Raw genomic sequence first — 13,691 nt, forward strand, 5'->3', positions numbered from 1 at the left:
AAGAAAGAAAAGGAAAAGAAAGGAAGAGAAGGCAATATTCAGGGTATAATCCCACTTCTTGTGTCTCTCTCCTCTTTTCCTTCCTTTATTTCTCATATTTTGCTTTCTTTCAATTTTTACACTGTACCGCCATCTACTAACTAAACGCCCCGACAGGCTCTATTCAGTCTTAATAGCTCTTATAGGAAATATATGGAAAACATGCTTTATTACTGATGGCGTTTCTTCGTTTGGATGTTATTGGAAGCCAGATTCTGATACAATCCATTTCGTACTACATGAGGGATGTTTGGTCCAATATGCCTCAATCTGAAACAGTACTTTGATCTTCTGCGCGCGTGCTCTCTTCTGTCTTTATCATGACAATGTGTATTTTAAAAGTCAATAGTTGTTGATCGTAGTCGTCTTAAAATCACATTCCTCACACAAGAAGCCTGGAATCAAAAAGGAGGGTAATATCCAATTCACTCAGTAGCCTACAAAGAAGTAAGCTAATTTTGATGAATGTACGTGTAATAGAACAAGGTATCATCATCAGAGAACTTTGACGTTAAATCTATCGCACACTCGATACGGTCAAATACGTTTATTGGAGGCACATTAATTCTTTTAGGCGACACTTTCGAAAGGTTTGGGTAGGCCTGAGAGAGTGGTTACAACAACAAGTTTTGTTATTTATAGATAACAAAGAGCTTTTTTTGTCGAAATATAGATTAGTTAAGTACGCTCAAGTTGCAGCAAGTCAAACCATAAGATCTAAATGAATTTAAATTTATGAATCCAGTGTTAACTCATACATCAGACGAAAATGATAGGTACAAGAAAATTTGAAGACCTATAGATAGAATCATCTTTTCTTCTCGTTAGACATTCAATAAGTCAATTGGCAGTAAATGCAATGACGATGTTTATGCAAAGTATGGACAGACATTACATAAGAAGAGGTTTCTCAGCAATCCAGATGTAAATATGCACCTGTTCGATCATGCATTTCCTCATTAATTTGGCTCTGACGTTTCTGATACACTTGATGACAGAAATGTACTTGACAGACATTTCAATGATAGGCCAGACTAACACAATTTCCTCTTAGCCTAATTTTCATAATTTTTTTCGGTGGGCAAAGCTCGTCGTGTGACAAGGAAATTTGAAGATCGACAGAAATTATCATCTCTTTGTTGCTAATCGAATAAGTATCAATGGAGTAATAACATTTATGCAAAATAGAGACAGTTACAGCGTAAAAACCGCTTCTTCCATCGATCCAAATGTAAACATGCTCCTTTCCAATCAAGCATTGCGTCATTAATTTCGCACTGACGTTCCTGATACAGTTGATGACAGAAATGCACTTGACAGATATTCCGTTGTAACCAGGGCTCTGAATTTTTTAAGTAGTACTACGAGATCTAAACGAGATTGGCCTGGTGAGGGTTAAGTAGTAGATAAGTATTTTCCCGAAGGTTCTACTTCCCCTTCAATCAAAAATGTTGACTTTTTCTCGTTCTAGGAAGCATGGGCTGTTGTGCAAGTAGTTGTTGTTTTTCATGGGCGGTCGATCTGTTAGAAGAACGAGTCAACCAACGATTTCACGATTCAAGCGCCATCATTGCGAAAGAAATTTTCTGGGTCAATCTTCAATATCTGAGGTCCAATGGCTTTAACAATCAAATAAGAGGAAACGGAGCCCTTGTTTTGACGGCGAATCTGCTTTGGTTCACTTACGTTTTCCCAGAAAGGCAGATAGAAATGCACATTCAAAATATTCGAACCGTTAAAGTTGGTAGAGCTAGGGGATTATCTCGCGCTTTGATAATCGATTTCGTCGACACCACCTCTGGGAAGGACGACCAAGTGGTGTTTGCGATCAGGCATCCCAAAAGATGGAAGAAGTGGATTAACGAAACGGTTCAAACCTCAGAAAATTCTATGCCGCCTTCATATTGGTCTGTGTTCAACCCCCTTCAAATGTGAATATGCAACATCTCACTCGACTGTTCAACTGTTAGACAATATAACTGATTAGTTATTATCGACCGCTCTTGTGCAAGAGGCGCCAAACTCCTTGAACAGCGAAGGTTTCTTTTATGTGCTGCTGATTTGACAACTTCTAATGCTTCACATCTAAATTACCAAAAAAGCTAAACTCTTACTGAAATTGTCTGCGCTTGGAAGTTGTCGATCATTTATCAAAGTGAAGGTTTGGCACACGTGGTCAAAGTCGTCTACTGTGCAGGGAAAAAAAAGTGTCAACCTTAGTTATAGATCTACGAAATTAGAAGATCTGAATTCTCACTTTGAGCTTTGACAGAATAAAATAGGAAAACTTTCTTGCCAGTATAATTCTTTAAACAGTGAAGATTATGCACTGATTATCACATATGAAAAAAAACAAACAAAAAAACCAATTCTTATATGGATAAAAATCAGCAAAGAATGGCTGAAATTAGAAGATCTGAATTCTCACTATGAGCTTTGACAGAATTAAAAGGAAAAACGTTCTTGCCGGTATAATTCTTTAAACAGTGAAGATTATGCACTGGTGATCACATATGGAAAAAAAACAAAAACAAAAAAACAATTCTTATATGGATAAAAATCAGCAAAGCACACCACTGTGGTGTTCTTTGCTGATTTTTTTTTTTATTTTTTTTTTTTGTGTGACACCTCTACACTTTATCCCCTCCCTTGATTGCCATAATGAGGATAGGAAGAAAATGAACTGAGGTAAACCTGATTCTTCCGCTGATATTTCAGCTGTTTTAAAAGGCCAAAGTTGGCTATTTGTCAGAAAATAAGAACTCTCGGGCTCTAATCAAACCATACCAAAGAAAACTGTAGAAAATACCCAATCTTGAACTTATGCCAGGCTATCCTTCCTCTAATGTCCAAATGTCTATTGACCAGCATACTATATATTTGATGGCTAAATATCTTATGCACCCAAAATTCTCCGATGATTTCACTAAGGAAACAGCTAGTTTGTTTCAGTAGTACCTAGTAGTGGCCCACCTCACCAAAGAGTTCTCTATACCTCAACGGAGCACGAAATCTAAAGATTTTCAGTTTCGATTATGGTTTCATAACGACTCAAAACTTTCTCAGTGCTCAGCACTTGTGATAAGAGGAAAAACATTCTTTCTGAAGGCAGCACATGCTTTTGTCTTCAGTACAACATCCTAAATATATCAATGAGCTAATTTGTGTAAAGTAATCGTTTCATTGAGCTATTTGTGCTGAGTAGTTTTCCGTGACGTACCACACGGTGACGCGGCATCTTCTTCGCCTGTTAAAGGTATTCATTCAGTAAACAGCGAAATAGCAAAGGTACCGGTAGAGAGAGAAGAAAGGTTGTGTTGGGAAAACCTTGACCAAATTCCAGTGTAAAAATCTCAACACCTAAACACAGAGCCAGGAAATAGGCAGGTGGGTGATAACTGAGCGCATTTTTTCAGTATGGAAAGCTGATATGTTGGACTGGAATACAGTGTGCGATATGCTTTAAGATTGAAATTGCCGAATACTCACGACGGCGAATGAAAATTCTTTCTACTGCATTCCTTTCGTTTAGTTAGTAGCAATTTCAGTTACATGTTTTCGCCAGAGATCAGCTAGACAAACGAATGAAAGGTATAATAAAGTACAATTCTAACGATTTCAAGGCCTCTGAGGATGTGGATCGAAATAATATCTACAAGCTTACTAACAGTGCTATGCTGCCTAAATCTATGGCTCTTCTTGTTGCCGGATTGCCAAGATCTTTTTTGCCTTCCGTGGATGCAGTTAAGCTCGTGCGATATGTAATGATACTTCCTTGAATTCGGGGTTTTGGAAGCTACAGGGACTGTATACTATTGAAGTGATAGAGACAAAGTTGAAAAGACAATTTTTCTCTAGTGGTTTTCCTTGGTACTTGAAAGTGTTTGAAATCCTTTCTTTATCGCAGGAGACATGGGTTGTTGTTCAAGTTGTTTCTGCGTTGTTCATTTGGAGGGAAAAGTTAACGCACGCTTTCAGAATTCAAGCGCCATCATAGCCAAAGAAATTCTCTGGGTTAGCCTTCGATATCTGAGGTCTAATGGCTGTTGTCAAGTAAAAGGAAACGGAGCCCTTGTTTTAACGGCAGATTTACTTTGGTTCTCTTATCTTTGCCTGAACAGACCGATAGAGATAGGCATTCATAACATTCGTTCAGTTAAAGTTGGGTCGGGGAAAGTCATGCTTGATTTTGTCGACACAACCACAGGAATAGAGGACCAAGTTGTGTTTTCTATAAGAGATGCACAAATGCGGGGAAGAATAATCATAGGAACCGTTTATAAGTCAGCGAATTCAATACCGCCCTCCAAAAACGACAACAACGCAGCTTACTCCGACTGAAATGTGAATTCGTAATATTTCCGCCAAGTGATATTGTTTTTGTAACGATCTTTCCTAATGATGCTTCTTATTTAAAGCTACTCAGCTGACTTTTTAATGAAGCATTTTTTTTATAGATTCCTCTCAAGTAATCTAGTTAGGGCAGACTGGTTTGTTGGCCTAAGGCTGTTTCAAGTACTCGCACTCTTTATACACAATCATCCTTTGTGAAGAGCCGTTGTGTAAATTGCTGCAGATTAGAAATATAGGTCTCTCGTCGAGTTTACACTTCAAAGTGCTAAGAATAAAGAGCAATCTGTTTTGTGTGAGATTCTACTGAAGAGAAGACTCGATCTCTCGCTCGCTTCTTGATGATGTAGAAGCGCAAAGACGGCCATAAGTTTTATTCTTGCCACAACGAAGAGTGAGCGAAATGAAAATTGTATTCTTTAGTTTGTTAATAAATTTGTAAGAACCAATAACTGTTTTTACGTCATAATTCTTGATCGCGTTGCAACAAACTAAAGCATGATCAAATTGATTTCCATTCTCGAACCTGTTAAATGTAAAATTTACAGATACAAGAATGTAATATTTAATTTTCTTCCATGAAAGTCTCTTTTTGTGGTTGAATTTGAAGCCAAATCGTATGTTTTTAGTTTGATCAATTTTTGCCTTTTGTGTATTCTAACTTTGAGAAGATTAGTCTGCGATAACATGACCTCAAATTAATGTACAAACGTTCACTGACTTAATCCCAAAGTACGTAAAAAAAAAAGAATTTTATTTACCCTCACTCCAGACCTGCCAGGAAGGCGATCTGCCAATCAATTCACCTGTATAATCCTGAAGACTTGCTTCGATTTGAAACAACGTGCTTTGTTTCGTATATGAAAAAATATACCACTACATGACTACCCACGCGTACATGAATGTGTGGCAGGACTTTAACATTATCGAAATTACAGATGGGTGTGTTTGTGAGTGTATGTTCTTTTAGAGTTATTTCTCAACACTTAAACCTGTTTCTTTTCTTCCTCTTTTTAGAAAACATGGGCTGTTGTTATAGTTGTTTGCCTCTTGCAAGTTGGACTCATGAACTTGAGGGGCGAGTCGCACAGCAATTTGGTAATATCGGTGTCATAGAGAGGGAAATACTTTCGGTCAACCTTCGATATTTGAGGTCTAATGGCTCTCGTCAACTTCTAGGAAATGGAGCCCTCGTTTTGACATCAGATTTGCTTTGGTTCAATTACCTTCGTCCTGCGAACAGACGGCTAGCAATTCACATTCAAAACATACGCGCAGTTAATGTTGGCAGGTTCGCTTCAGGTAGCATCCCAGCGGCTAGGATGCCACCTGAATCGTTGATAATAAATTTTTTCAACGCAGCCAAAGGAGTGGAAGACGAAGTAGTGTTTATGTCCAGCGATCCAAGCAGATGGAAAGCACTCATTAATGAAACTATACACAAGTCGACAAATCTTTTACCACCACTTGAGCCATATACATTTAAATGAAGAGCAGTTTAAAGAGAGGACTCACGGAAACAAAGAATGATTACTATGGCATTCACGAGATATATGAGCACTCTTAGCCTTCTTTAATAAACTCAAAACTTTTTGGAAGAAGTTACGCGCGAAAAACCATCGATCAGAATTTAATCATTTACCAGTAGGGAGGTCTGTATCCTGAAAAACTACATGTGCTCGAGAGCTTGAATGCCGTCCAAGGCCGTAAGCCGAGGGCAGTATCCAGGACCTAGGGCACAGTTTTTCCCAATGCTGACCGACCTAGGCCGCTAGTTATTTAAAATATTTTTATTTTTTCTAAAACTAAACGAAATGGCTGTAAAAATAACCCCTAAGTACTTTAGTAAGTCAAGACTTTAGTTAAAGAGGGTTACATGTGACAGTAGTAAAAGTACTGATGGCGCTCGTAACACAATAAAAAGACCTAAAAATTGTTCATTATAAACAGCTCAATTCATTAACAGAGCTACACAGTCATGCTGATTTTTAAGGCCGAGGAAACACAAGGTAACAGTGCCGGCAAAGCCTATGATACGAACTGATTTTTCGCACTGGCTTTCACAACTAAGGTTTTGTATTTAGCACTAACAACTAAGTGCGTTCGGTCTCTAATTTCTCCGCACATTTAGATTAAAAAAAACCGTGCAGTGTGAGGCAGGGATCATCTTGTCTCCTTTTATTGCAACTTTAATCCAAAACGTTTTGTAGAAAGTTTACCAGTCAATGTTTGACAGTTAACAGTAGCCAGAGAGCGTTTTAAAAAAATAAGCTGTGGATTAGAAGTCTCTTATGAATGTAGAGCTAGACTAGTTAACAGTCTGAATGGACGCTAAATCCTACCAGCGGCTGATAAATAATTCCCATTATTTCACTATTAACGCAGTTTCTTATTAAATGTACTATATTATTATAACTTTTGACAATAAAAGTGAACGATAAAAGACGACGTTTCGACCAAACTTCGGTCATTTTCAAGTGAATAGTAAGAATATCACGATGAATTTATATATGCGTATAAGAAGCATAAAATTTTTTAGAAGTGTAAACGGACAGTAAGAACATACAAAGAGAAGAAATAATTAGAAGCTCATTAAAAAAAAACAATAATAAAAATTTGGTCGAAACGTCGTATTTTACAATTCATTTTTATTGTCAAAAGTTTAACGAAATCGCTATTGATATTACTATAAAAGTGATCTTCTGTTCCCCTTCAATAATTTTAGTCCCCTTTTCTTTGTTTTCTTTTCTTTTGTTATTTTTTTAAACAAACGTTATTAAGTACTTCTAAACCAGTTACCAATAGCCTACTTCGATTAAGCGCTTTTTTTCACAAGACTCCAAGTTACTTGTTATCTTTTTTGCCATGCTCATTCTTACTACCCATTTGTCGTGCTTCAGTTATCGTCGACTAAAACCCAAACCGGAGTTCTAGTGAAGATTGTTTCTTTAAAACTTTTTGTAGGTATTCACCACGGGTTTAAATAACCTGAACTCGAATAAAAAGGCGTTTAACATTCATTGAAACAGGTCTCTGTCTCATTGCAAATTTAATCATCTCGACCGCTGTCGCAAGCAATAACAATACTTCCGTAAAAGCGGAAATCTGTCCATGATACAATGCGGCTGATCACTATAAGCATCGATACGACTAATGTCTCCTACAAGTGATGGCTCGCCCTCCTTCATTTTAACCGTTGCTTCATAATATGCATCATTTGGCGATGTTTCCAGTTGTAGGTGATACATTGTGTTCTGTGCCAGGGTATTAACCGATTTCTTACCGTACGACAACCCACAAGAATCACATTTCTCGTCGCGATGTGTCTTCTTCAAGAACTGCACTTTCCCGCTTGGCATGTCACGATAACCGTGCGTTATTTCTTTTAGAACAAGTTGGTGGCACAGTTTTCTCAATCCGGAGTGCTTCTGAAACATCAAATTGTTGATATAGCTAATTATAAATTCAGCAGACTTCTCTATCCAAGGGTCATCGATCGAAATTTCTTCAAAGTTAAGACATGGGCACCAATGTTCCTCAACACCAGCATTTTCGCATGTGCGATTCTCTTTGTCAATCCTGTTAAGCAGGCTTTGCCCAGTTGTTATCCCGCTCGGATAACTTGGATACGAAAGGATGTGACGCAGGGTTGCGTACACGTCAAAGGGTGTGGTTAGTACTTTAGAATTATGGATCAAACTGGTGTATAAATCTGGGTACTTCTCTGTGAACCACTTCGGAGCTGTAAGCGACAGATAAGGAAGTCTCTCCTCCAGCTTCCCTTGAATTGTCTTTCTTTGGACAGAGAATCGAGCTCCATGATCACCAAATATAACTAAAAGAGTGTTTTTCAAGAAGGACTCTTCGTCAAACTTTTTTATAAAGCTCGTTAAGTCTTCGTCAGCATAACCTAAGGCATTCTGATCGTCATGACATATGTTGATTGCTATTATAGCAAACTTCCGTTTTTCTTTGTATCCACGATAAAAGCTTAAAAGATACTCTAGTGAGATGTTATGAACAGCTTGGCTACCTAAACAATAATCATCTTTAATTTTTAAGGCCTCTAACCAAAATGGTCTGCTATAATGATCTGAGGGTGGCTCTTTAAACCCGTGTAGACGGTAGGAAAACGAGCCAAACTTTGCATCGTCCTCTGAGAATAAAGTGGCGTATCCCTTTTCTTTGAAATCTTTAAAAATCCACCTCCACTTGTCCACCGGCTCAGCATTAGGCTCACTCCTTCTTGCTTCAGGTTGCATCTTTTCAGCTATCCCGGTGAGCATAGCCGACATTGCGGCTGTTGTTCCATCCCCAACAATTGTCTCGCCTGGAAATTAGTTGGAGTCAGAATATTAGTGTTTGCAGTGAGCTTGAGTTCACTGTTCTGTCGGAGACTAACGTTTGCTAACATAAATACTGGTATAAAAAAGATGACACCGTAACTTAACCTTGTAGAAAAACTGTGGTCTGGTGTTCGATCAAATACTTCAAAGTGTTAGGCATTTTCCTTCTGAAGTGAGCATCAGAAACGGAGTCCAACATAATCAGAGCGACATCGAGCGGAATACCACCAGGCTTCAGAGGTCTTGATAAAACTTCCACTTTAGGAGACACTTGTAAGAGCATGTCCGTTTGAGTTCTTCCCCAAGTTCTGCCCACATCCACTCGCACAAAGTCAGTTTTAACTGTTGCTTTTCCGACAAACGCCCCTTAGAGTAAGGGAGAATTACAAACATTTTCGTTATCGCAAGAATAGAAACATGATATATAAACAACAGCCTCCATTTTGCGCGCAAATATACAAAGGTATTTGTCCGTGGACATATCCTTGGATATTCACCAGTCTTAGCAGGTGCATATTCGGTCGTATGATGTTTTAAGACCAAAGGCGCACGTGCAAAAATATTTGGTGGATTATAAGACATGAAACGACATGACACCTGAGATGCATGACGGGATATGACATATGATAGACATAACGTAGCAATGAAAACATAATAAACATAGCAATATCCTATTTTATACAATAAACGGAATTTGGGGTGCCCTGTGTTTGGTTAATGATAATGATCTGTTAGAGTACAAAAGAGTGACAAGCGTCCTACAAAAATTGTTTTGTCACTCTCGACAACTTCAGTGATATTACTTACTAGATAACACATCAATGCTTTAAAGATAAAAATTGAACTTTCTTGTTCATTGACTAAAATGAAAAGGTACTATTTTGTCATATTTCTGTTCAGTCCTTGATCACAAAAGAACTTTGTAACTTGGTGAGAACATCAAAGAAACAAATGATAATGTTATGCGTGACAGACATCTCATGAAAGACATTGCGTGACATGACAGGACAGCTATAACAGTGACTAAATTCCATTTGGATGCGTCTTTTCTGCGGTAAATCACAGATGACGTAAGAACAAAAACATAGCACTCAAGGAGCAGCCTAGTGTGTAGCTGATGTTCTTCCCACATTTCGATTTCCTCTGTGATCCTCTTTACGAGTTTCTTGCTGTGTTGCTTTAATCTTAATCATGAAAATTACAATTTCCCTGATAGCGATTGGTTTAAAAGACTCTTATCATATCTCTCAGTTATAAGATCCGTTCGATTCATGAATCCGAGCGGGAAAACCTCGCTCCCTAACTTACAGTACAGACCTCGAACTCGGTTTGTAGGAGGTACCTATTCCCCACTAATTCACTTGCGAATTTGTTATCGAGCAGTTTGTTATCGACCAATCACATCCTTGGTTTTCATCACTATAGAAACAGTGTACAGACTCCTAAAATGGGGCTTTCTTCTTTTCTCGAGAATTGTAATTTTTATGATTCATTGGTGATAGGACTAAGTGGAGTCCAATTCGGTCTGTAATCAAACCAGTGATGACAAAATCGGACGACCACGCACTTTATTATTTACCCTTGTAAAACAAAGTGTTTATGTTGTTGTTACTGTAAAAAAGATAGTAGCCTGCAGAGCTAGCGTAATTCTGGCGAGCGAGTGCTCAGTAATTTCATAACGAAACTTATGGCCGCCATCTTTGATTTTAATGGCAGCGGAAGGCTGGGGAAAAAAACAAATTTGTACCAAGGGGGCGGTCGGTGGGGGAGTGAGTCTTTTCGCCCTTCCCTCGCCCCCTACCCCCACCGTCCACTCTAACTGCAAATCAAACATGGCTGGTCGGATAAACGATCGCGAGCTTATAAAGTTAGCTCGCACTAATAAGACGCCTGCACAGCAGGCTTACAAGATAGGTTCGACTTCGCTGACATCACAAGTCCAGACCGCCGTTATTTGACAGACTTCGGAAAAACGACGAAAGATATAAGACATTTTGTCAAATGATACACTTTACACGACATGAGATGATAGACATAACACGAGTAAGACAACAGAAAACATAAAGTTACACGAAATTCTCTTACACACAACGCAGCAATTACCATAAGCGCTACTTACTGGAATTACTTGAGAATGGAAGCCATGATTTGAACCTCGACCACTAAAATAAACAAAATATGCAAGTGCGGAAAAGTTAACTTATCGAATCATTGGCCAGCTGGAGGAGAATTATATTTTAAATAAGGTGGGTTTAGTTTAAACGAACTCAATCGGCTGGCGAATTTAAATTTGGCAATTTTATAGAACAGAGATGTAGATTTTCAACAATGTATGATGATAAAATGTGTTGTCGGATGCGCTTGGTACTTAAAAGTTAAGCCCTCACGAATTAATCCTTTAAATTTTTCCTCTCCTGCATGGAATGAGGCAGAATCTTATATTTGTATATTTTTTTCTAGCTTGCAGTTGATTTTCTTTTAAATGCTATTTATTAACTATTTTTATTTTTGAATAGGAGGGTTTAAGAAACACCTAATGATTAGTTCCCATGATAATTCCATTTAAACGCTTAAGGACTGGCCCCAAGGGAAAACGAATAAAGGGGTAAGTTTCTAAAGAAACTGTGGTGCTGCGTTGGTGGGAGAGTATAGCAGGTAATTTAGTGTTAACAACTGGGTTGAAAACGTAAATTAGCCACCGTAAAGAGTAAAAAAGCTGACGTTTCGAGCATTAGCCCTTCGTCAGAGCGATTGACGAAGGGCTAACGCTCGAAACGTCAGCTTTTTTACATTTTACGGTGGCTAATTTACATTTTCAACCAGTTGTTAACACTTAATTACCCAAGGGAAAACGTTTGTTTCTTCCTCGAACCCTCAGCGGTTCTACCGGCCTCACCCCCGGGGAAAGTGCAAATCAATGAAAAAAACAAAGCTCACCGTTTCACTCAGAATCAGTCATTACGTGTTTTATATCAAAAGGAAAATGATTGCTTTGTTAGGAATAAAGTCGGCAAGAGTAGAAAGAATTGAAATAAAGCAGACAAGGGAGGCCGCCTTCGCAGTTTTGACTATGTAACCAGGCCATGTTACCAGGATGTATGACCACAGGGAATCTAAGTCACCCACCCCCCCCCCCCCCCGCCGGGCAGAGGCCGAACACAATATGCCTCTTTGGCTTCTACCTCTTGTTTAGCTATTTTAGGTCTCCAGGGAATTCCCAGTACACCTCTTGTTAATTGTGTGTACAGATGCTCGTAAAATTGGAAAGCAACAGTCCTAGAGTATTGTCACCTGCCCTGAAATGGGTAAACAAAACATTCAAGCTAAAGGTCTTTCGAGGGGGAGTTAGTGATCGCAAAACCGTCAGGTAGCGGAAAAAAAAAAGATGAGTAGTAACCCAGTATCCAATGGATGTAGCTCTCAAATATAATTGTATCGCTATCGCTTCGCACAGCCAAGTCCAACAAATCGACAACCTTGTTCCCAGGGTTCTCTCTCAGGCTCTTCCTTCCTCGAGAAGGCCTCTCGCGAATATTTTAAAGCCCATATTATCCAGAGGCAACGTGTCGTTTCCGCCATTTCTTAAATTCTTGTTCAAGGACTGTATGCTTAAGGAAGTATGGGGCTGTTCTTAAAGCTTACATTATAGTTTGTAAATTTTGTAATTACATATCGCGGCCACTTGGTCCCACTAAGAAATCGTCATATAATATTCGAAACTTAGATAAACATAAATAAACAAACACTGTTTATAAACGAATGAACCAATAAACGAGCAAATAAAAAACAGATAATTCTTACCAGATTTGCCTTTCGTTGCTTCTGCTCTGGAAGCGCCTCGTTCACCAAATGGATGGGATCGGATAGTTCAGCGTGGAAATCATCTCCGCGTGGTCGTCCGATCACACTGTATCGCACAGAGTGTAATCCTTCTCCTTTCACTTCCAAGACGTTATCTCTGAAGTTCGAATGTCTCTCTCCACTACACTGAAGCTTGCCAAGATCTTTCATAAATTTCATCAAGCTAGGGTGGAATGGATCCAAATTCGGCAGACGACAAGCAGAACTAGAGTTTCCAACGTGTTTCACAAATTTCACTCGAGTCTTCGGAAACGTGGATTGAGAGAAACCGAAAAAAAAGCCATAGGCCTCAAAATATAATACAAACACAATTCCACTGGAAACGATGAGTAATATGGAAGCGAAGCGACGACGACGTAATTGCACTCGACGAAAAAGCATTTTAACAAAACAACACGCCTCAGACATCATGTTTAGGATTTGATTATACTCTTTACCGACTCCTGATTACGGTATTTGTTTCAAATTGTAATATGCGCCTCCCGAAGTGAACACGGTATTCGCTCACATGATATGCCAAAGAGTTTAGATATGGCGCTCGCGCTTTCACACGTGACGGGGTTAGTTGAGCGTCTGTTTGTTGGTAGCGATAACCGCAGTAAAATGGTATGTTAATTCAGTTGACGTGCGTAGCATAGTTTTCCCTTTTATTTGGATGAAGGAAAAATCGTTGAGGAGACAGTTGCTCCATTTCTCGCGCAAACAAGAAAAAAGAACGTTTCAATCACAAATCTGTGGTGCGGATTTTTTTTTTCCGTGCTGGAGCAGCAACAAACCGATAGCAAATATTTATTCGCCAAATGACGGATGTAGTCAGATGACGCAAGCAACTGACACGGAACTATCGTGTACTTTTGCGTCGCTAGAGCGAAAATATTTAAGTCAGTCATTTTAGAAAGAAACTTGTTGCTGCTGATGACTCGCGAAATCTCCTTTATTACATTAGGCGACATGAGACGAACAATAAACGCCTTTGTTTTCATGAGACAAAAGAAGGCAAAATACAGGTAAATGAAGGGGGTAAGTTCTAAAGAACCTGTGGTGCTGCTTCGGTGAGAGAGTATAACAGGTGATTTAGTGTTAACAACTGAGTTG

At 38.9% G+C, this 13,691-nt stretch overlaps 2 protein-coding genes across 2 annotated transcripts; one reads left to right on the plus strand and one right to left on the minus strand.

The window, feature by feature from the left end:
- Positions 1–350: 350 nt before the first annotated feature.
- Positions 351–6,327, plus strand: LOC113668460 (uncharacterized). The gene is made up of 5 exons (XM_089199564.1): positions 351–486; positions 1,511–1,649; positions 4,074–4,371; positions 5,000–5,006; positions 5,407–6,327. Exons 2-5 carry the CDS (start codon positions 1,516–1,518, stop codon positions 5,877–5,879), a joined length of 912 nt encoding a protein of 303 aa, XP_089055690.1. The 5' UTR covers positions 351–486; positions 1,511–1,515; the 3' UTR covers positions 5,880–6,327.
- Positions 6,165–13,597, minus strand: LOC113668459 (uncharacterized). The gene is made up of 4 exons (XM_027184359.2): positions 12,537–13,597; positions 10,855–10,897; positions 8,841–9,101; positions 6,165–8,719 (listed from the first exon to the last, which is right to left on the minus strand). The coding sequence occupies exons 1-4, from the start codon at positions 13,005–13,007 to the stop codon at positions 7,443–7,445; spliced, it is 2,052 nt and encodes a 683-aa protein (XP_027040160.2). The 5' UTR covers positions 13,008–13,597; the 3' UTR covers positions 6,165–7,442.
- Between the last annotated feature and the right edge of the window lie 94 nt (positions 13,598–13,691).

The sequence above is a fragment of the Pocillopora damicornis genome, chromosome 3 (genome assembly GCF_964200805.1).
Source record: "Pocillopora damicornis chromosome 3, jaPocDami1.2, whole genome shotgun sequence".
Taxonomy (NCBI): domain Eukaryota; kingdom Metazoa; phylum Cnidaria; class Anthozoa; order Scleractinia; family Pocilloporidae; genus Pocillopora; species Pocillopora damicornis.